Source organism: Hypomesus transpacificus, chromosome 7, assembly GCF_021917145.1.
Source record: "Hypomesus transpacificus isolate Combined female chromosome 7, fHypTra1, whole genome shotgun sequence".
Classification (NCBI taxonomy): Eukaryota; Metazoa; Chordata; class Actinopteri; order Osmeriformes; family Osmeridae; genus Hypomesus; species Hypomesus transpacificus.
Window position 1 is genome coordinate 9,342,520 of NC_061066.1, and position 22,087 is coordinate 9,364,606.

General features: G+C 48.0%; 1 protein-coding gene across 1 annotated transcript; it reads right to left on the reverse strand.

The window, feature by feature from the left end:
* Positions 1-303: 303 nt before the first annotated feature.
* fam189a2 (family with sequence similarity 189 member A2) lies at positions 304-19,939 on the reverse strand. The gene is made up of 11 exons (XM_047023291.1): positions 18,580-19,939; positions 10,024-10,080; positions 7,362-7,472; positions 7,058-7,177; positions 5,352-5,492; positions 4,637-4,770; positions 4,416-4,551; positions 4,133-4,221; positions 3,376-3,572; positions 2,375-2,715; positions 304-1,607 (listed from the first exon to the last, which is right to left on the reverse strand). Exons 1-11 carry the CDS (start codon positions 18,871-18,873, stop codon positions 1,326-1,328), a joined length of 1,902 nt encoding a protein of 633 aa, XP_046879247.1. The 5' UTR covers positions 18,874-19,939; the 3' UTR covers positions 304-1,325.
* Between the last annotated feature and the right edge of the window lie 2,148 nt (positions 19,940-22,087).

Genomic DNA, 22,087 nt, shown 5'->3' on the forward strand with positions numbered 1-22,087 from the left:
TTAATGGAGGTGCAGCAGTGTCCTCACTGTTTCTAGTGTGTGTGGCGTGACCACCTTTACTCCACGTTAAATACCAAAACCAGCTGGAAACATTATAGACATTAATATATATGATATATATATATAGGTATATACTTCTAATGGCTTTTGTGTGTTGAGTTTGGATTGACCATATAAGCAAGCTTTGATGAAATAATGTGAAAAATTCAGACTAGGCAAGATCTCTCAAAGCAATTCTGAATTAACTTAGGAAACCATGTTGACTGTGTAGAACGATGTAAGCTGTACAGACATAGTTCTGGAGTCTTTGGCAGGAAGTCTGACGAATAACTTCTTAGTACTGGTTGGGATCATCAAGGACTCTGACCACATGCGACTGGGGAGATGACTAAGTAGCGTTTATAAATGCACTTGTTTTGAATGTAATTAATCTTAACAAATTGTTTGTCGATGTGTCTAATGATGAAACAAGAAAAATACACTTTCTGTACAGCAATGGCAATGTTAATTTATTTGCTAACTTTTTTTCTGTGACGTTACAACTATTGAGCTACATTGCTGTGTCAGTATTTACAACAATAAACTACTCGCAGAAGGATGTTGCTGCCTGAGTGTTAAAAATATATTTTTTGGGTTGATCACTTCCTGTTTACAGACTCTTGCTGGACTAGAGTTTGGATAATTGAAACCAACATGTTCAGAATCGAAAAATCCTTTAAACAACCAATTCAGAAATACGCACAATGCAGAACGCCCTAAAAACAATCCTTGACACTCAAATGAACAACCAGCCAGGAAAGAGTTTCTCCACATGGGTGAAGTTTGAAAGGAATCGGGAATAAAATAAAAGGCACTTGGCTGACCTTGACCCCGGACCGTGTTCAGCATGGAGAATCTTAGTGTTCAGTGCAACACAACTGGTGTTAGCAGCATGTGCTAGACTTCTTTAAAGACAACTTTATAGAACCGTTAATAAGATACTTAAAAGGGGGGGGTTAAAGTAATAGTCTGTTATTCAGAAATATCTGAATGTCAACATGACCATCGATGTTGATCCATGTTAAATTAGCAGGTCTAACATCATTGAAGACCTGTTTGGTGTGATACTGTCTGGGTATAAGGTGCCAAAGTTCATCTCTTTTTCAAAGCAACCCACTTTTAAACTACAACAGTATCAGCACAGAACCACTAAAAACATATTCACACAACACACAATGCCTGTTTTGCAGACTGTGGGACCCATGAGAGTTTTGCTGAAAGTTTATCCCCTCAAGAGTAGCTCTGCAGCCCTTCCAGAGATCGTGTGATCAGGATGGTAGGATTCCTCAGAGCACAGTCTCTCTGAACACACCAATCAGACTATGGGGGCGCTCGTGGTCCAGCCGTGCCCCCCCGGCCCTGGACCCCGCCCCCCGGCGGGCCAGGGGCCGTAGCTCGGCCCAGGTGAAGGTGCTGAGGTCTCCGCAGCTGTGCAGGTGCAGCAACCCTGGCCTCTTCCTCAGGGGAAGGGTCTGGGAGGAGGAGCCTGCCTGTGGGGGGGTGGGGCCTAGTCTTGGGAGGAGTGGTGGCTGATTGGCTGGAGAGACTGTCTCTGATCCCGTGATCACCTGCAGGAGGGTACCAACAAACCGAATAAATAACCTGAACATTAAACCTGCACCTTAGACCAGCCACCTAGTCTAAGACTAGTCCAGCAGGTCATCTACCAAAGAGACTTCGCCTCCACACGCACCAGGTGAGTAGTCCCAACCTGGGAGTATAGTGTGTCTAGTGTGAGATCGTGCTCTGCTTTCATTTAACATGGTCTAGTACAGGCTTGGCTTAGATGGAAGTCATGGGGGGGGGGGGGGGGGGGGGGGGGGGGGGGGGAGAGAGTGAACAATACTATTACTGAACAATATTTACCTATTAATCACTCAAACATAGACAAAAGATGATTTGAGATGCTACTTCCTAGCAAACATTGACTGGTAATACCATTTATTTTATGTTGTTCATTATTTTCAACTGCGTATCTGCTCTATGTAGCTAGCACAGCGCACAGGGTCTGCGTACCTGCTCTATGTAGCTAGCACAGCGCACAGGGTCTGTGTACCTGCTCTATGTAGCTAGCACAGCTACAGGGTCTGCGTACCCGCTCTATGTAGCTAGCACAGCGCACAGGGTATGCGTACCTGCTCTATGTAGCTAGCACAGCGCACAGGGTCTGTGTACCCGCTCTATGTAGCTAGCACAGCGCACAGGGTCTGCGTACCTGCTCTATGTAGCTAGCACAGCGCACAGGGTCTGCGTACCTGCTCTATGTAGCTAACACAGCGCACAGGGTCTGCGTACCCGCTCTATGTAGCAAGCACAGCGCACAGGGTCTGCGTACCTGCTCTATGTAGCTAGCACAGCATACCTGCTCTATGTAGCTAGCACAGCGCACAGCTTCCTCCATGTGCTCCTGGTCGGAGCGTAGCACGCTGCGGATGCTGTCCACCAGCTCCTGCACCTCAGGGGCCAGCCCGCACGCTGACGGCTGCTCCAGGAAGCGGCTCACCAGCTGCTGGGTTTGCCGGTAGCTCTGGTGGTCCACCATGGAGGAGGGCCGGGGGCGCCGCGGTGCCCTGGGGCCCCTGCGGAGGGTCACTGTCTGGGGCTGGGAGGCTAGGGCGCACTGGGAGGTCTGGGTGGATGAGTCTGTGGTCCGTTTTGCAGCTTCGCAGCTTAAGACTGGGGGGAAGAGTGTGGAGATAAGGGGGAGGGGGTCAACGTGTCAGTAGTGTAAGTGCTAAATTATACTGCTGTATTATAAACATCCACAAAATTAGACTTATTCTCAAATATAAAATACATTTAAGACATGTGGTCTCATAGCCTACTCATAGCTCCATAATATTCAAATCTCCCTCAAACATTCAAGCAACCACAGATTGACCTTAATATTGACCTACAGTTTCTATCTTGTTAAACCCAGTCAGCTGCTCTCTTCTTTTGCGAGTGTTGTCTGCCATTTATTACCGGAGCGAACACTGCTGCTGTTAGCTGTGTGCTTGGCTTGCATGTGATAGTTTAGGCTGGAAGTACTCCGGTGATAACTAAACTCAGCCTGACAATCAGTACACAGTCTTAGTTGTCAACCGAGCCGTCTCGCAATTATTTGAAATGGAACTTCCATCTAAAATCCCTCTCTCCATCATCTACCGTCGGCAGTCGAAGTCATGTGACGGCAGGTGATTCCCAGGGTCAAAAAGAAACCTGCGTTAACGGCACTTTTTTTTTGTCGCGTTAAAGTGAGATTGGGTTAACTTTGACAGCCCTAATGTATATATATGGATGTATGTATACATATATCTGCAGACCTCCTAATGTGTCTCCTCACACACCCTTTACCTTTGGCTGCCAGGTCCACTAGAACCGGGTCACTGTTGGACCTGTGGAGACGCTGGGTCTGAGTGGGGGGCACCAGCCCTGGCTGGGGGGGGCCCAGGGGGGGCGATGAGGGTGGGGGCCTCGGCTGGGGGGGTCTGGGGTGGTGCAGGGGGGGTGAGGGTGGGGGCCCCGACTGGCGGGGTCTAGGGTGGTGCAGGGGGGGTGAGGGGGGGGGGCCCCGGCTGGCGGGGTGAGGGGGGGGGCCCCGGCTGGGGGGGTGAGGGGGCCATTGGCAGGGGGACAGGGGGGCAGCCCTCTGAAAGACACACAGACAGATAATAGACCTCCGTTCCACCACCACCTCCATCTCAAGTCTTTATTTCTTACATTCCACACATCATACAAGACATGAACAGAGAAGTGTGTTCCTCGGAGCTGCCAGACTCCCAAACGACTCGCTTTCCTGCTCTTTCCTGCTCTCTCCCTCTCCCTCTCCCTCCCTCCCTCTCCCTCTCTCCCCCTCTCCCTCTCCCTCTCTCTCTCCCTCCTGCTCTCTCTGGACCAGAGTGATCCTGTGTCCACATTAAGCCCATGTCAAGAGAGTGAGAGGGGGTGGGAATGTAGCATCTGAGACTAAAATAAATACATGGATGACACAACTGGCACAGTGGAAGGGCATGACCCAGAGACAGGGTTATGTCCTGTTCACATGAGAGAGAACTACAGCTCTACTTCCACAGAGAGACCTACAGCAGGCCCATGTCTGTGCTATAGCTACAAGTTGGGCTGGGCTGTGTCATGTTCTCCAGAGGTGCTCCTACCTGGCCCTGCGCCCTCTCTCTGCTCCTCCAGATCCATCTCTGCCTCCTGAACACAGGAGACACATGGTCAAACACACTATGTCTATTACTTTCATATTGCCATACTTCTTGACCATTTTATAAAAGCAACAGCTCACCTTTTTATATCACAGCAAGCAGTACACTATAGATGTACTGTATATAGTGTATCTGTGTATGTATGTTTACAGTGTATACACGGTGTTGCCAGTGGTAATGTACCTGTACAGGTAGGGGAGGAGGGGGGGAGGAGCCAACAACAGCCTCGTAAGGAGGGGGCGGGTCCAGAGGACAGAACACCTCCCCCCCCTTGATCCTGGAGATGTGAGGGAGAGGCATCACGCTGTCCCCAAACATCCTGAAACACAAGGAACTGATAACCCTACACAACCTAACCACCATGTGTAGGTGTGATTGCGCGAGTGTGTGTGTGTGAGTTTTACCGGCGGGCCAGGCGGGGTGTGTATGAGTAGAAGGTGGAGAAGTAGGAAGGGGGCGGGGCCGGGGGGACAAACTCATCTGGGTCGGGGACCGGTGATGGCTCCTCCCCCTCTTCTGCTATTGAACGAGGTTCGTCCTATCAGAAAGAGGCAACAGGTCACATGATCAGAGCTTCATATTCACGTACACACCAGATTTGAACTTATTATTAAATTATTATAAGACATTAGTTTATAAAATTCCCTGCGAAATATTTTATTTTAGTTAATCTTATTTTTACTGTTGTTGCTTTTTCTACAGGTACTCTTGAACTTAGAGATTCATGTTGTTTAATTGTAACTCGCTTAACTACATGCTCTTATGGTTCTTCCCTTTGGCACTTATTTTTTGGTTGTTCACAATGTGTGCTTCTTGTTTTTGGCTACCCGCAATGCTTTGGGGCTATCTTGTTGTTTTTATCAGTGACCTATGCACTTTGTAAAGCTCTCTCTTGGAAGTCGCTTTGGATAAAAGCATCTGCTAAATGAATAAATATAAAATGATATTGTCATTAGTTCATGTATTCATTTCAGACTCGGTATCCAAAGCAATGTGCAGGGGGAATTTAACCTGCGCCCTCTTGATCTGCAGTCAAATGCTCTAACCACTGCTGAGCTTAGCTATACCCATCACTACCACCAACTACCGTGTTGGAGGAGGATGAACGTGATTGGCTACCATGCCGTGGAGGACAGATGTGATTGGCTCACCAGGCAGGGGGGGCGGGGTGGTGAGGATCTGGAGGTAGCGCAGGGCGGCGGCCACCAGACACACGGCCGCTGTGAGGGCGTTCAGGGCACACAGCGCAAACAGAACCTTCTAGAACAAACCGGGAGGACAGTCAGGAGAAACACACAACTACACACACACACACCTATAACTACACACACACACCTATAACTACACACACCTATAACTACACACACACACCTATAACTACACACACACACACACCTATAACTACACACACACACCTATAACTACACACACACACACACCTATAACTACACACACACACCTATAACTACACACACCTATAACTACACACACACACCTATAACTACACACACACACCTATAACTACACACACACACACCTATAACTACACACACACACCTATAACTACACACACACACACCTATAACTACACACACACACCTATAACTACACACACACACACCTATAACTACACACACACACCTATAACTACACACACACACACACCTATAACTACACACACACACCTATAACTACACACACACACAAACACACCTATAACTACAAACACACACCTATAACTACACACACACACACACACACCTATAACTAAACACACACACACACCTATAACTACACACACACACACCTATAACTACACACACACACACACCTATAACTACACACACACACACCTATAACTACACACACACACACCTATAACTAAACACACACACACCTATAACTACACACACACACACCTATAACTAAACACACACACCTATAACTACACAGACAAACACCTATAACTACACGCACACACCTATGACTACACGCACACACCTATAACTACACGCACACACCTATAACTACACGCACACACCTATAACTACACACACACACCTATAACTACACAGACACACACCTATAACTACACAGACACACACCTATAACTACACAGACACACCTATAACTACACAGACACACACCTATAACTACACAGACACACACCTATAACTACACACACACACACCTATAACTACACACACACAGCTATAACTACACGCACACACACCTATAACTACACACACACACCTATAACTACACACACACACACACACACCTATAACTACACACACACAGCTATAACTACACGCACACACACCTATAACTACACGCACACACACCTATAACTACACACACACACACCTATAACTACACGCACACACCTATAACTACACACACACACCTATAACTACACACACACACCTATAACTACACACACACACCTATAACTACACACACACAGCTATAACTACACACACACACACCTATAACTACACACACACAGCTATAACTACACACACACACCTATAACTACACACACACACCTATAACTACACACACACAGCTATAACTACACACACACACCTATAACTACACACACACAGCTATAACTACACACACACACACCTATAACTACACACACACACCTATAACTACACACACACACCTATAACTACACACACACCCACACCTATAACTACACACACAGCTATAACTACACACACACACACACACCTATAACTACACGCACACACCTATAACTACACACACACACCTATAACTACACACACACCTGTACATAGAGCAGCATACATGTGTACCTTGAGCAGGATCTTCATGGTGTTGCAGGAGTGTCCAGGGTGCAGCAGCAGCAGCTTGTCTTCAGGGCAGGACGAGAGGGGGGGGAGGGGGCAGCAGAGACACGCATCCCCCGCCTCGCTCTGGAGGAACACACACACGTTGAAACACACACGTTACAACACACACAGCCGTCACGTCGTTCTGGAAAACACAACACACACACCTAAACACACCACTACAACTGTAACACACACACCTAAACACACCACTACAACTGTAACACACACCTAGACTGACTAGTGATGCACGCCAGCTCTTACTGACCAGCTGGCAGGAGGACATGCTGGAGACCAGCTGGGCTCCCTGGCAGCACAGGATGAAGCCGGCCAAGTTGAGCAGCACACACACCACGGAGAGGAGCACAAACATGTTCACCTGGGGGGGAGGAGAGAGGGGTTAGGGCAGCCATGTTCACCTGGGGGGGAGGAGAGAGGGGTTAGAGCAGCCATGTTCACCTGGGGGGGGGGGGGGGGGGGGGGGGGAGAGAGGGGTTAGAGCAGCCATGTTCACCTGGGGGGGGGAGGAGAGAGGGGTTAGAGCAGCCATGTTCACCTGGGGGGGAGGAGAGAGGGGTTAGAGCAGCCATGTTCACCTGGGGGGGAGGAGAGAGGGGTTAGAGCAGCCATGTTCACCTGGGGGGGAGGAGAGAGGGGTTAGAGCAGCCATGTTCACCTGGGGGGGGGGGGGGGGGGGAGAGAGGGGTTAGAGCAGCCATGTTCACCTGGGGGGGGGGAGGAGAGAGGGGTTAGAGCAGCCATGTTCACCTGGGGGGGAGGAGAGAGGGGTTAGAGCAGCCATGTTCACCTGAGGGGGAGGAGAGAGGGGTTAGAGCAGCCATGTTCATTTTGGGGGTACATAGAGATACATTAGAGACAAATGTGATATTAATTGTTTTAAAAAGAAAGTTGTAAAGCTGAGCCTACTTCAAACTAATACCATCTAACCCTAACCCTAATACCATCTAACCCTAACCCTAATACCAACTAACCCTAACCCTAATACCATCAGACCAGAGGAACCATCAACTCTGCCTGTGGCAGCCAGGACCAGTGGACTGGTGCCACTGTGTGTGTGTGTGTGTCTATATATATATATATATATATATATATGCTTTCCTTTCAATGCTTTCCTTTCCTTCCAACTATATATATATATATATATATGAGTTGGAAGGAAAGGAAAGCATTGTTTTTACTTCCAGGTGTGACAAAGAAAAAGAGAGAAAATATAGGGAAGATAATAAGTCATTGTTTGAACTCATTCCACGCTAGAGTGTGTGTGTGTGTGTGTGTTGGGAAGCGTGTGTATGGGAGGTTGTGTGTGGGAGGCGGACACCTGACTAGTTGCTATACTGTGGTTAAGAGACTAAAAGTCTCTGGTATTCAACCAACAACCAAAACAACTGCCTTTCTCTTTGACTCGTTTCCTTAACAACCCCCCTTCCATTCCTCCCCCTCTTCCTCTTCTTCTTCTTTCCTCTTGCTCTCACCCTCCTCCTGCCCTCCTGTCTCCTCACCCCCACCCCACCCACACACACACAAACACCCCCACACACACAAACACACCCCCCCCCCCCACACACACCCTACAGCCTAGACAACTCGACTCCAGTCAAGCCCTTCCGCAATCAGAAACTTCCCAGTTCTGTTGAACACTTCCTTCCAGCTTCATACACACACACACTCACTCACACGCACACACACACACACACACACACACACACACACACACACACACAGGGGGGTGGGGGGTGACACTGTACACCTACACTGAGACCTTCATTTCCATACTTGAGATAAAATCATATTTACATTTACATTAATTCATTTAGCAGACGCTTTTATCCAAAGCGATTTCCAAGAGAGAGCTTTACAAAGTGCATAGGTCACTGATAATAACAACAAGATAGCCCCAAAGCATTGCGAGTAGCCAAAACATGAAGTACACCAAAATAAGTGCCAAAGGGAAGAACCATAAGAGCATGTAGTAACGCAAGTTACAATTAAACAACATGAACCGCTATAAGTGCAAGTGTACCTGTAGAAAAAAAAGCAACAATAAAACAATATATCACAGCGAGTACAAAAAGTGAACTCAGTTACCACTAACCACAAGAGCAATAAGTCTCTAAAGGCTCCGTCACACCATAACGTTCTGGTTAACGTTCTCTGAACGTTCTAATTGTTCAATTTCGAGCGTTCTAGGTCGAGGTGGACACATCTGGCGTGTGACTAACTTTTACATTGTTTCCACCGACTACACAGAAGTATCTTGTGTTTCTAGTGAGTCACATTTTGAACAGAAAGAAAAGGCTTGTGCATTAACAGGAAAAAGTTTGTTTTGGGCTCAGAATACAGCATGCTGTGAAAGGGCAGGGGTCAGAGGAGGACTAGGACAGCATGATGTGACCTCAGAGGTGTGGGGAGGGGTGTGGAGAGGTGTGTGTATAGAGGGGGTGTGGAGAGGTGTGGGGAGGGGGTGTGGAGGTGTGGGAAGGTGGTGTGTTGAGGTGTGGAGAAGTGTGGGGAGGTGTAAAGAGAGGTGTGGAGAGGTGTGGGGAGAGGGGTTCGAGGTGTGGGGAGTTGTGGAGAGGTGTGGGAAGGTGTGGAGAAGTGTGGAGAGGTGTAAAGAGAGGTGTGGAGAGGTGTAAAGAGAGGTGTGGAGAGGTGTAAAGAGAGGTGTGGAGAGGTGTAAAGAGAGGTGTGGAGAGGTGTAAAAATAGGTGTGGAGAGGTGTAAAGAGAGGTGTGGAGAGGTGTAAAGAGAGGTGTGGAGAGGTGTAAAGAGAGGTGTGGAGAGGTGTAAAGAGAGGTGTGGAGAGGTGTGGGGAGAGGGGTTCGAGGTGTGGGGAGTTGTGGAGAGGTGTGGGGAGCTGTGGAGAGGTCTGGAGAGGTGTGGGGAGGTGGTGTGTTGAGGTGTTGACTTACCAACAGCAGCATGGGGCGCCTCCATGTTGTGAGCCCCACAATCCCTGATAGGATCACCTGCAGACACAACATTTATTAAGACACACAGCAGCATTTATACACCCAAAGGAACAGGCAAAAGCATGGTGAGCATTAACAAAAAAGATTCATGTTGTTTAAATTGTAACTTGCTTAACTACATGCTCTTATGGTTTTTCCCTTTGGCCCCCTTTTTTTTGGTTGTTCACAATGTGTGCTTGTATTGGCTACCCGCAAAGCTTTGGGGCTATCTTGTTGTTATTATCAGTGACCAATGCACTTTGTAAAGCTCTCTCTTGGAAGTCGTTTTGGATAAAAGCGTCTGCTAAATGAATAAATGTAAAATGTAAAAACACACTCTGGCACCAAGGAATGCAGGCTGTCGACTTCTTGTCTCTCCTGACCTCCTTCGACCTGACGCTGCTGAGCACACCGGCGACCCACAAGGCAGGCAAACAGCTAGACCTCGTCCTGACACGTAACTGTATCACTGACTTAACCTCTGTAACCCCACTGCACATCTCTGATCACTACTTTATCCAATTCACTGTCTCTCTCCCTCCAACCCCTCCTACCTCCCCTCCCCTCGTAACTTTCCGGCGCAACCTCCGCTCGCTATCCCCCTCCCACTTCTCCTCTATTGTAACATCCTCCCTCCCTCCCATTGACGAGTTCTCGTTCCTTCCTCTCTTGATAAGTATCACTCCCTCCTCAAATCCTTCTCTTCTCACATAACTGGTGCCAAAACCCTCTACTTTCTTAACAAAATTAACTCTGCTTCAAACCCCCACAAACTTTTCTCTACCTTCTCCACCCTTCTTAACTCACCTCCCCCACCCCCCACCCCTCCACCCTGACAGCAGACGACTTCTCCTCCTTCTTTGAGAAAAAAGTCGCCGACATTAGCAGTCGGTTCCCTAAACCCACCCTTCCTACCCCCTCACCCTCCACGACTGACCCAACTAAATGTCTAAACTCCTTCTCTTCCCTGTCCGAGGCAGAGCTCTCTGACCTCATTCTCTCTCATCGCCCCACCTCCTGTCCCCTTGATCCTGTCCCCTCTCTTTCAAACCATCTCCCCCTCTATCATAACTTTTCTGCTCCATGTTCTAAACTCCTCTCTTACCTCTGGCACCTTCCCCTCTGCCTTCAAACAGGCCAGAGTTACCCCTTTACTCAAAAAACCCTCCCTTAACCCTGCCGTCCTCCAGAACTACAGACCGGTATCATTGTTGCCCTTCTTTTCTAAAACAATTGAACGTGCTGTATCTAACCAACTGTCTAACTTCCTTTCTCAGAACAAACTGCTCGACCCCAACCAATCGGGCTTCAAGACCGGCCACTCCACAGAGACTGCCCTCCTTTCAGTCACCACTGCCCTCCAGTCTGCCAGAGCGGCTTCCAGGTCATCCGTCATCATGCTGCTGGACCTTTCTGCGGTGTTTGATACGGTTAACCACCAGATCCTGCTCTCCAGACTTTCTGAGATGGGCATCACTGGCACTGCACTCCAGTGGATCTCATCCTACCTGTCGGGAAGATCCTACCAGGTCTCCTGGGGAGGCAAACTGTCAGGCCCTCGCCAGCTCTCCACTGGTGTCCCACAGGGCTCCGTCCTTGGTCTCCTCCTCTTCTCTCTGTACACCACCTCACTTGGACCAATCATCACCTCCCATGGGTTCTCCTACCACTGCTACGCTGACGACACGCAGCTGTACCTGTCGTTCCCTCCGACCGATCCGGGGATCTCAGCTAGGATTGAGGCCTGCCTCGCAGACATCTCCGCCTGGATGACTGAGCACCACCTCCAGCTGAACCTTGCCAAAACGGAACTTCTCATCATCCCGGCCAAACCCTCCATCTCCCATGACTTCTCAATCACCCTGGGATCTGCGACGGTGACCTCCTCATCCTCTGCCAGGAACCTTGGGGTTACCATGGATGACGAGCTCTCCCTCACGGCCCAAATTGCTGCGGTGTCCCGGTCGTGTAGATTCACCCTCTACAACATCCGGAAGATCAGGAGATACCTGTCTGAGCACTCCACCCAGCTGCTTGTCCAAGCACTTGTCCTCTCCAAGTTGGACTACTGCAACTCGCTGCTCGCCGGTCTCCCATCATGCGCAACCCGCCCTCTTCAGAGAATTCAGAACGCAGCGGCCCGTCTGATCTACAATCTACCCAGACGCTCCCACGTTACCCCGCTCCTCATCTCCCTCCACTGGCTACCCATAACGGCCCGCATCAGATTCAAGACCCTGGTACTGACATTCCGAGCAGTGAACGGAACTGCGCCCGACTACATCAAGTCTCTCCTGCAGCCTTACACCCCCACCCGCCACCTACGGTCTTCTTCAGACAACCGCCTGGTGGTCCCACCTCTCAAGACCGCCCGGTCCCAGCACAAGCTCTTCTCCTGCCTGGCACCCCAGTGGTGGAATCACTCACCCACCTCCATCAGAGACACGGACTGTCTCTCCACCTTCAAGAGAAGGCTCAAGACGCACTTGTTCCGGGAGTACAATGGTACTTAGGAATGGTTTGCTGAATCCAATGCTAGTTTCCTCAAGGTTCACAATGACTCTTGCTTAGACGGTTGCTCTTGTTGGTTAGTGGTAGCTGATTTAAACTGTTGTATTCTTCTTTTTTAGATAATCCTATTTTTATTGCTTTCCTACAGGTACACCTGCACTTAGAGATTAATGTTGTGTAATTTTAACTTGTTTAACTACATGCTCTTATGGTTTCTTCCCTTTAGCACAATTTTTTGGTTGTTCACAATATGTACTTCTTGTTTTTGACTACCCGCAATGCTGTGGGGCTATCTTGTTGTTATTATCAGTGACCTATGCACTTTGTGAAGCTCTCTCTTGAAAGTCGCTTTGGACAAATGCGTCTGCTAAATGAATAAATGTAAATGTAAATGTAAAAACACACTCTGGGACATATGTTCAAAATGTACTTCAGAAATGTTGATTCAAACACACACACACACACAATTCCCAACCTGTTTACACACACACACACACACAATTCCCAACCTGTTTACACACACACACACACAATCCCAACCTGTTTACACACACAGCAAAATCTTCTTTCACAGCATTTTCGATCTTCTTCTACAACATGCGGGAGTCAGATGGCTGAGCGGTGAGGGAGTCGGGCTAGTAATCAGAAGGTTACCGGATCGATTCCCCGCCGGGTCAAATGATGGTGTGTCCTTGGGCAAGGCACTTCACCCTACTTGCCTCGGGGAGAATGTCCCTGTACTTACTGTAAGTCGCTCTGGATAAGAGCGTCTGCTAAAATGACTAAATGTAAATGTAAACATGCAGTTGTTTACACACACAAGCACTTCCTGTTTCTCCAACACATACACGCCTTTCACATCGTGTGAACTCAGTATGGCTGTGGCAACGCTGAGCCGCTGCTATGATAAACACCTGTAAACAAAGCAGCTAATCCTGGCTAGCGCTCCGCTGGAGGAGACTAGCGCTCCGCTGGAGGAGACTAGCGCTCCGCTGGAGGAGATTAGCGCTCCGCTGGAGGAGACTAGCGCTCCGCTGGAGGAGACTAGCGCTCCGCTGGAGGAGACTAGCGCTCCGCTGGAGGAGACTAGCGCTCCGCTGGAGGAGATTAGCGCTCCGCTGGAGGAGACTAGCGCTCCGCTGGAGGAGACTAGCGCTCCGCTGGAGGAGATTAGCGCTCCGCTGGAGGAGACTAGCGCTCCGCTGGAGGAGACTAGCGCTCCGCTGGAGGAGATTAGCGCTCCGCTGGAGGAGATTAGCGCTCCGCTGGAGGAGATTAGCGCTCCGCTGGAGGAGACTAGCGCTCCGCTGGAGGAGATTAGCGCTCCGCTGGAGGAGATTAGCGCTCCGCTGGAGGAGACTAGCGCTCCGCTGGAGGAGATTAGCGCTCCGCTGGAGGAGATTAGCGCTCCGCTGGAGGAGATTAGCGCTCCGCTGGAGGAGACTAGCGCTCCGCTGGAGGAGGGCAGCCTGTTACCGGGAGCATCAGCTCTGTTGTTTGCTGCCCCCCCGGCCCCCTACTAGGCCTGTATACTTCTCACATAGTTTGGATTGCTCAAATAGCGCTTCGTTTCAACTGAATCGTCGTATGTGAACACAACTTAGTGGAACCACAGGCGCAACGTGTGAGAATGTACACACACACACGTTCCCAGCGAGGCTGTGCTGGATGAACAGTTGAACCCTAACCTCGTGAAGTACGCGGATGTGAGACAGAGAGACTCTGACTTTGCCCTCAGACAGAAATATCCAGACTATTCTGGGTCAAGGATAATCAGGAACATGCTGCTTCGGGTGCTCATGTCTCATCACGAAACAGCAGCCTAACCCTAACCCTCATCACGAAACAGCAGAGCCTTCTGGAACAAAAGCACTACTTAGCACAACACTACCCAGCACAACACTACCCAGCACAACACTACCTAGCACAACACTACCCAGCACAACACTACCCAGCACAACACTACCCAGCACAACACTACCCAGCACAACACACAACACTACCCAGCACAACACTACCCAGCACAACACTACCCAGCACAACACTACTTAGCACAACACTACCCAGCACAACACTACCCAGCACAACACTACCCAGCACAACACACAACACTACCCAGCACAACACACAACACTACCCAGCACAACACACAACACTACCCAGCACAACACAACCCAGCACAACACACAACACTACCCAGCACAACACTACCCAGCACAACACTACCCAGCACAACACACAACACTACCCAGCACAACACAACCCAGCACAACACTACCCAGCACAACACTACCCAGCACAACACACAACACTACCCAGCACAACACACAACACTACCCAGCACAACACTACCCAGCACAACACTACCCAGCACAACACTACCCAGCACAACACACAACACTACCCAGCACAACACTACCCAGCACAACACAACCCAGCACAACACTACCCAGCACAACACTACCCAGCACAACACACAACACTACCCAGCACAACACTACCCAGCACAACACACAACACTACCCAGCACAACACTACCCAGCACAACACACAACACTACCCAGCACAACACTACCCAGCACAACACACAACACTACCCAGCACAACACACAACACTACCCAGCACAACACAACCCAGCACAACACACAACACTACCCAGCACAACACAACCCAGCACAACACTACCCAGCACAACACTACCCAGCACAACACTACCCAGCACAACACACAACACTACCCAGCACAACACACAACACTACCCAGCACAACACTACCCAGCACAACACTACCCAGCACAACACTACCCAGCACAACACACAACACTACCCAGCACAACACTACCCACCACAACACTACCCAGCACAACACTACCCAGCACAACACTACCCACCACAACACACAACACTACCCAGCACAACACACAACACTACCCAGCACAACACAACCCAGCACAACACACAACACTACCCAGCACAACACAACCCAGCACAACACTACCCAGCACAACACACAACACTACCCAGCACAACACTACCCAGCACAACACACAACACTACCCAGCACAACACTACCCAGCACAACACACAACACTACCCAGCACAACACACAACACTACCCAGCACAACACACAACACTACCCAGCACAACACTACCCAGCACAACACTACCCAGCACAACACAACCCAGCACAACACAACCCAGCACAACACTACCCAGCACAACACAACCCAGCACAACACTACCCAGCACAACACACAACACTACCCAGCACAACACACTACCCAGCACAACACACAACACAACACTACCCAGCACAACACACAACACAACACTACCCAGCACAACACAACAATTCCCAGCACAACACACAACACTACCCAGCACAACACTACCCAGCACAACACTACCTAGCACAACACACAACACTACCCAGAACAACACTACCCACCACAACACTACCCAGCACAACACTACCCAGCACAACACTACCCAGCACAACACTACCTAGCACAACACACAACACTACCCAGAACAACACTACCCAGCACAACACTACCCACCACAACACTACCCAGCACAACACTACCCAGCACAACACAAGCCAGCACAACACACAACCCAGTACAACAGTACCCAGCACAACACAAGCACTACCAAGCACAACCTTTAAATCTAGGCTTGTTAGTGACCTATCAGATGTGAGGGGGGCATGAGGGGGGTGTGAGAGGATGAGGAGTGTAACAGACACTCCTCCTAACAGAGGAGCAGACACAGCTGTCTGCTTCCTGTGCTGCTGCAGGGGATTGTGGGGGCTGGAGTCTCTCCAGATGTACTACCCTGGTGTCCTCATGTCCCCTCTCTCCCCGGCCCAGTGCTGGTCTCTTCAGCAGCCCAGGAGGAGGAACACTAAGCGCTTCCATATGTGAGGGAGGCGCGACGCTACAATCTGGGATTGCAAAATCTCCACTGAACTGGCCTGACCTTTCCTCTGTAACAGGATTTCTAAACACTCTAGTCAAATATTGACAGGATTGGGGTTATTTGTGTCTAGTTTTGGTTTACTCAAGGGGAACGTTATCGCCTGCTGTCCTCAAAATGCAGCATTTCAGATAAAACTCAGCAGGTTGCAACATTTAAACTCTTTGTTGGAACTTCAGAGTTTAGTCATAACGAGAAGCTGGGAAGTGTGACAGCTAGAGTTGTTACAGGGACCAGTACTACAGGTGATAAGTAACCCACACAGACCAGTACTACAGGTGATAAGTAACCCACACAGACCAGTACTACAGGTGATAATTAACCCACACAGACCAGTACTGCAGGTGATAAGTAACACACACAGACCAGTACTACAGGTGATAAGTAACCCTCACAGACCAGTACTACAGGTGATAAGTAACCCACACAGACCAGTACTACAGGTGATAAGTAACCCACACAGACCAGTACTACAGGTGATAAGTAACCCACACAGACCAGTACTTCAGGTGATGAGTAACCCACACAGACCAGTACTACAGGTGATAAGTAACCCACACAGACCAGTACTGCAGGTGATAAGTAACCCACACAGACCAGTACTGCAGGTGATTAGTAACCCACACAGACCAGTACTACAGGTGATAAGTAACCCACACAGACCAGTACTACAGGTGATAAGTAACCCACACAGACCAGTACTACAGGTGATAAGTAACCCACACAGACCAGTACTGCAGATGATAAGTAACCCACACAGACCAGTACTACAGGTGATAAGTAACCCACACAGACCAGTACTACAGGTGATAAGTAACCCACACAGACCAGTACTACAGGTGATAAGTAACCCACACAGACCAGTACTGCAGGTGATAAGTAACCCACACAGACCAGTACTTCAGGTGATAAGTAACCCACACAGACCAGTACTGCAGGTGATAAGTAACCCACACAGACCAGTACTACAGGTGATAAGTAACCCACACAGACCAGTACTACAGGTGATAGGTAACCCACACAGACCAGTACTACAGGTGATAAGTAACCCACACAGACCAGTACTGCAGGTGCAGTGTTTCCCACACATAGACTAATTTGTGGCGGAGCGCCACAGAATCAACACCGGCCGCCACACATTGCGTTTCGTAAAAAAAATTTTTTTATCGCTATTTAGGTTAAAACACGCAGCGTATTCGTTCAGCTGCATTTCCTTTCCCCTGCTCTCCCTCCGTCTCTCTGTCACTCATGCGTCTTTCCCACATATGCACACAGTCACAACATCAGCACACGTTAGCAACAATGCATACATATGCCGTTCTAGTAAGACCGACAGCTATATCAGCGAGCCTTCAGCATTAGTGCCTGGCTGGCATACACATCACAACACACAGGTCATAATGACCCTGGCTGGCATACACATCACAACACACAGGTCATAATGACCCTGGCTGGCATACACATCACAACACACAGGTCATAATGACCCTGGCTGGCATACACATCACAACACACAGGTCATAATGACCCTGGCTGGCATACACATCACAACACACAGGTCATAATGACCCTGGCTGGCATACACATCACAACACACAGGTCATAATGACCCATCAGTGATGTGACGCACAGCTGGACAATGTAACATCTCAGCGATATGAGAACTACATGTTAAAGAGCCATCTCTTAGTACTGCAGAAACACTGCCATTTTCAACATGAGAGCTTATTTTAACGCCATTCGTAGTGAATACATAAGATACCTGTTGATGCATGAACCATAGGTTCAAGCATGTATTGTGTGGGTTATAATATCCTTAAACTAGTTCTTTATTGTGAGGGGTAGTTACACTTGGTGCCCATGTACCAAGTGGAGTCTGTGTAGAGACAGTTAAAACACAACCCCAATGCTACACAGTGATAGTACACTGTTAGTGTGTTGACCATAGTGTGCAACACATGCGGATCTCGTAGGAACCGGGCTAACATGAAGCAGTCTGCAGTGAGTTTCAAAAAAGGAAAACTTACCGAAGAGCCAGCCCAAAAGGGGCACGAGCTGCGGATGGGGGGCGAGCTGCTCAGCGACAAGGCTCCGAAAGAGAGCGCGACCATGGAGCACCCGAGCAGCAGCTGCAGCAAGCCGAGGGAGAGCAGCGGGCGCCGGGGAAGTAGTGCGGGGATGATCCGCGACTGAGACCCCGGCATGCGAGAGCTGGATATACATCGGGGTCGGCTTCTGTAGGAAGGCTCTGCCCACTGAGAAGCCACCGAAGCACCGGTAACGGAGCAACAGGAGCCGGGGAGAACTACTGGGAGAGACATTTGGGAAGCACGTCCAGTAAAACAACAACTAGCCAACGAGCCTGAATAAAACCGGGAAGGCGTCTTCTCATTTTCTCCTTTATGTTATAAACTAAAGCGTGAATCCATCCGCGGGTTTCGACCAGCTAGCGGCTACAGCTGCCATGGTCCAACCAAAGTGTCTCAGAATGAAGTTTTAAAATAACTTATCGGTGACTAGGGTCTTGTCTTACGTTTCACATATTTTGGCTGCGGGACAAAATGGGCGGAGGAGAGCATGTCGCGTGGGAACTGGGCGGACCGGTGTTGTGCCAAGGCACTTATCCCCGCCAGGATTTGTATCCCCTGGCCGCGGGATCGCGCGTGCACTCAGAGAACTGGAGTTTAACTGCTGCACTTCGAATTCACCTCTTAAATGGAACAAATAGCAACGTGGAAGACTCGACAGGGTTTTCCATAGTAACAAGGGACTCATTTATCTACATAAATACGTGTATTTGTCTGTTACTTTAAGGCCACGTGTGAATTGTCTAATGTGTCGTTTAGTATTGTGGATTAATCGACAGTGTTTTCCAAAGTTCTATATTGCCATGCACCTTAGCTACATAGGCCGACTGATAGGCCTATCTATGTGACTCGATATCACATGCAGGTTTATGAACAATGTTTTCCTTTAATCTAGGCTATCTGTCCATTCTCTGACAAGGATGCCCCGAATTTGCTAACCCGTCCCTCCCTGCCCTCTAACATGATTTCTGTTATAATTTAATATGGCTTTTCAATTAACCGCTTTGTTCACCTGTCTACCATATGAGTTACAGAGGGTATATACATTATATCAGGTCATTTTTTCACCTTATAGCCTATAATGTGTATCACCTCCCCTAACATGTATATGGTATGTCCTGCCATCATGTGTGTTATTTACTGTGTTCTTTTGGTCACAATGATCAACCTGATATAATAAGGAGATGTCTGCTCTTTTTCTAGCAAAAGTTACACAGGGATACACATATCAGGTGAAAAAACGTCCTGATATAATGTGTATCCCCTTTGTAACTCATATGGTAGACAGCAAAAGTTACAGAGGGGATACACATTATATCACATTATATCACAATATATAAAAAGTAGTGGTGGGCCGTTATCTGCGTTAACGTGCCGCGTTAACGTGAGACTTATCGGGCGATAAAAATGTTTTATCGCCGTTAATCTATTCTCAAAGTTGGGTTGGGAGCTGGGTGTATACTACGCAAGCTATGATGACTTTCACTTTGATATTTTAGCGCGGATGTATACCTAGCCGAATTGCACTGTAGGGGGCGAGAACGAGTCTTCGAACCTGTGTGTTTGCCTTGTGTATGAAATTATCACATCAAGCCACCGGGTTTGCTTCAATGAAAATGTATTTTTAAGAACTTTCCCAATGGAAACCTCGACAAGACTAAGGTTGTTTGCACATTGTGCGATGCGGAATTAGTTTACTGTACGAGTTCTTCCAGTCTCAAATACCACCATAAGTCTATGTCACTGACCTAAACCCTTAGTTAATGCGGAAGATCCCGGGCCAAGCACTGATGTAGCGCAGGGGAAGAGTCGTCGACAAATTACGATGTTTGAGTGCAACCGAGGCAAGCCCGTCGGCACAGCTCTATCAGCCTAGCTAACTAATCTCCTCGTTCGAGGGGCGGATCTAGAGATTTGTATTCGGGGTGGAAATGGGGTGGCAGAAGGAAGTTGTTGGGTGGCCTCCTGGAGGCGAATCAAACCCAAAGTAGGGGGGTACAGTACTCCCTATGGTAAACGATTAGGCTAGATATTTGTAGTTTAAATTAAACAGGAACATTAATATGATTTATTTAAATGTTCTGTCATGTACAAATCATATTTTTTCATGAGAAGATCGAGGTTCATGTTGTTTAATTGTAACTTGTTTCACTACATGCTCTTATAGTTCCTCCCTTTGGGACTGTTTTTTCACAATGTATGCTTCATGTTTTGGCTACCTGCAATGTTTGGGGGTATCTCGTTGTGAAGATCAGAAAACTAATGCCCTTTTGTAAAGCTCTCTCTTGGAAGTCGCTTTGGATAAAAGTGTCTGCTAAATGCACAAAAAAAAATAATATAATAATTGCCACCCCTTAGATCCGCCACTGCCTCGCTCACCTGGCTTGAGAAACCCGTTCTCAAAGACTTTATTTTAGTCATTATTTGGGTAGTACACATGAGCCATTTTAATCTAGATTAATTCCAAGATTACAGTGAGATTAATCTTGATTAAATACATTCATCTATGCCCACCTCTAATAAAAAGGCTAAAGACGCACTTGTTCCAGGAGTACAATGGTACTTAGGAATGACTTGCTGGACCTGATGTTAGTTTCCTGCAGGAAAACAATGACTGTTATTGAGGGACTTGTTGCTCTTGTTGGTTAGTTGTAACTAATTTAACTTCTTGTACTCGCTGTGAATTATATTATTGTTGCTTGCTTTCTTACAGGTACACTCTTGCACTTTAGATGTTCATGTTGTTTAGTTGTAACTTGTTTAACTACATGCTCTTATGGTTCTTCCCTTTGGGACTTATTTGGTTTTCACAATGTACGCTTCATGTTTTGGCCACCCGCAATGTTTGGGGCTATTTTGTTGTTTTCAATCATTGACCTATGCACTTTTGTAAAGCTCTCTCTTGGAAGTCACTTTGGATAAAAGCGTCTGCTAACTGACTACATGTAAATGTAATGTTATGTAAATATCAGGTAAAAAAACGGCTAATATGTATCCCCTCTGTAACTCATATGGTAGACAGCACAAGTTACAGAGGGGATACACATTATATCAGGCTGTTGTTTCACCTGATTTAACGTGTACCCCTTCCCCTAACATGCAAAGGGTCTGTCCTGCCCACTAGACCACTTCCCATGACAACAGAGACCTCTAGTGGTCACAACATGCAGGTAACAGAACAGGTGAAATCACCAGAAACTTGATCTCTTGATCAAAAATGAAATTGTAAAATGGCATAAGCAGACATCAAGATCAACTTTTGTGTGAATTAAACCTCGAACCTCAAATGTATAAAAAGCAGTAAATTGACAAATAAAAATTTTCATCAGAATCATTATGTGTGATTTCACTTTGTTGGATATATTCCAAGTTAATCCCAAAGTGTACACGTTTAAACCATCTTCCATGGGTTATGGAACGAATGCTAAAATACATGAGTACTTCCAAC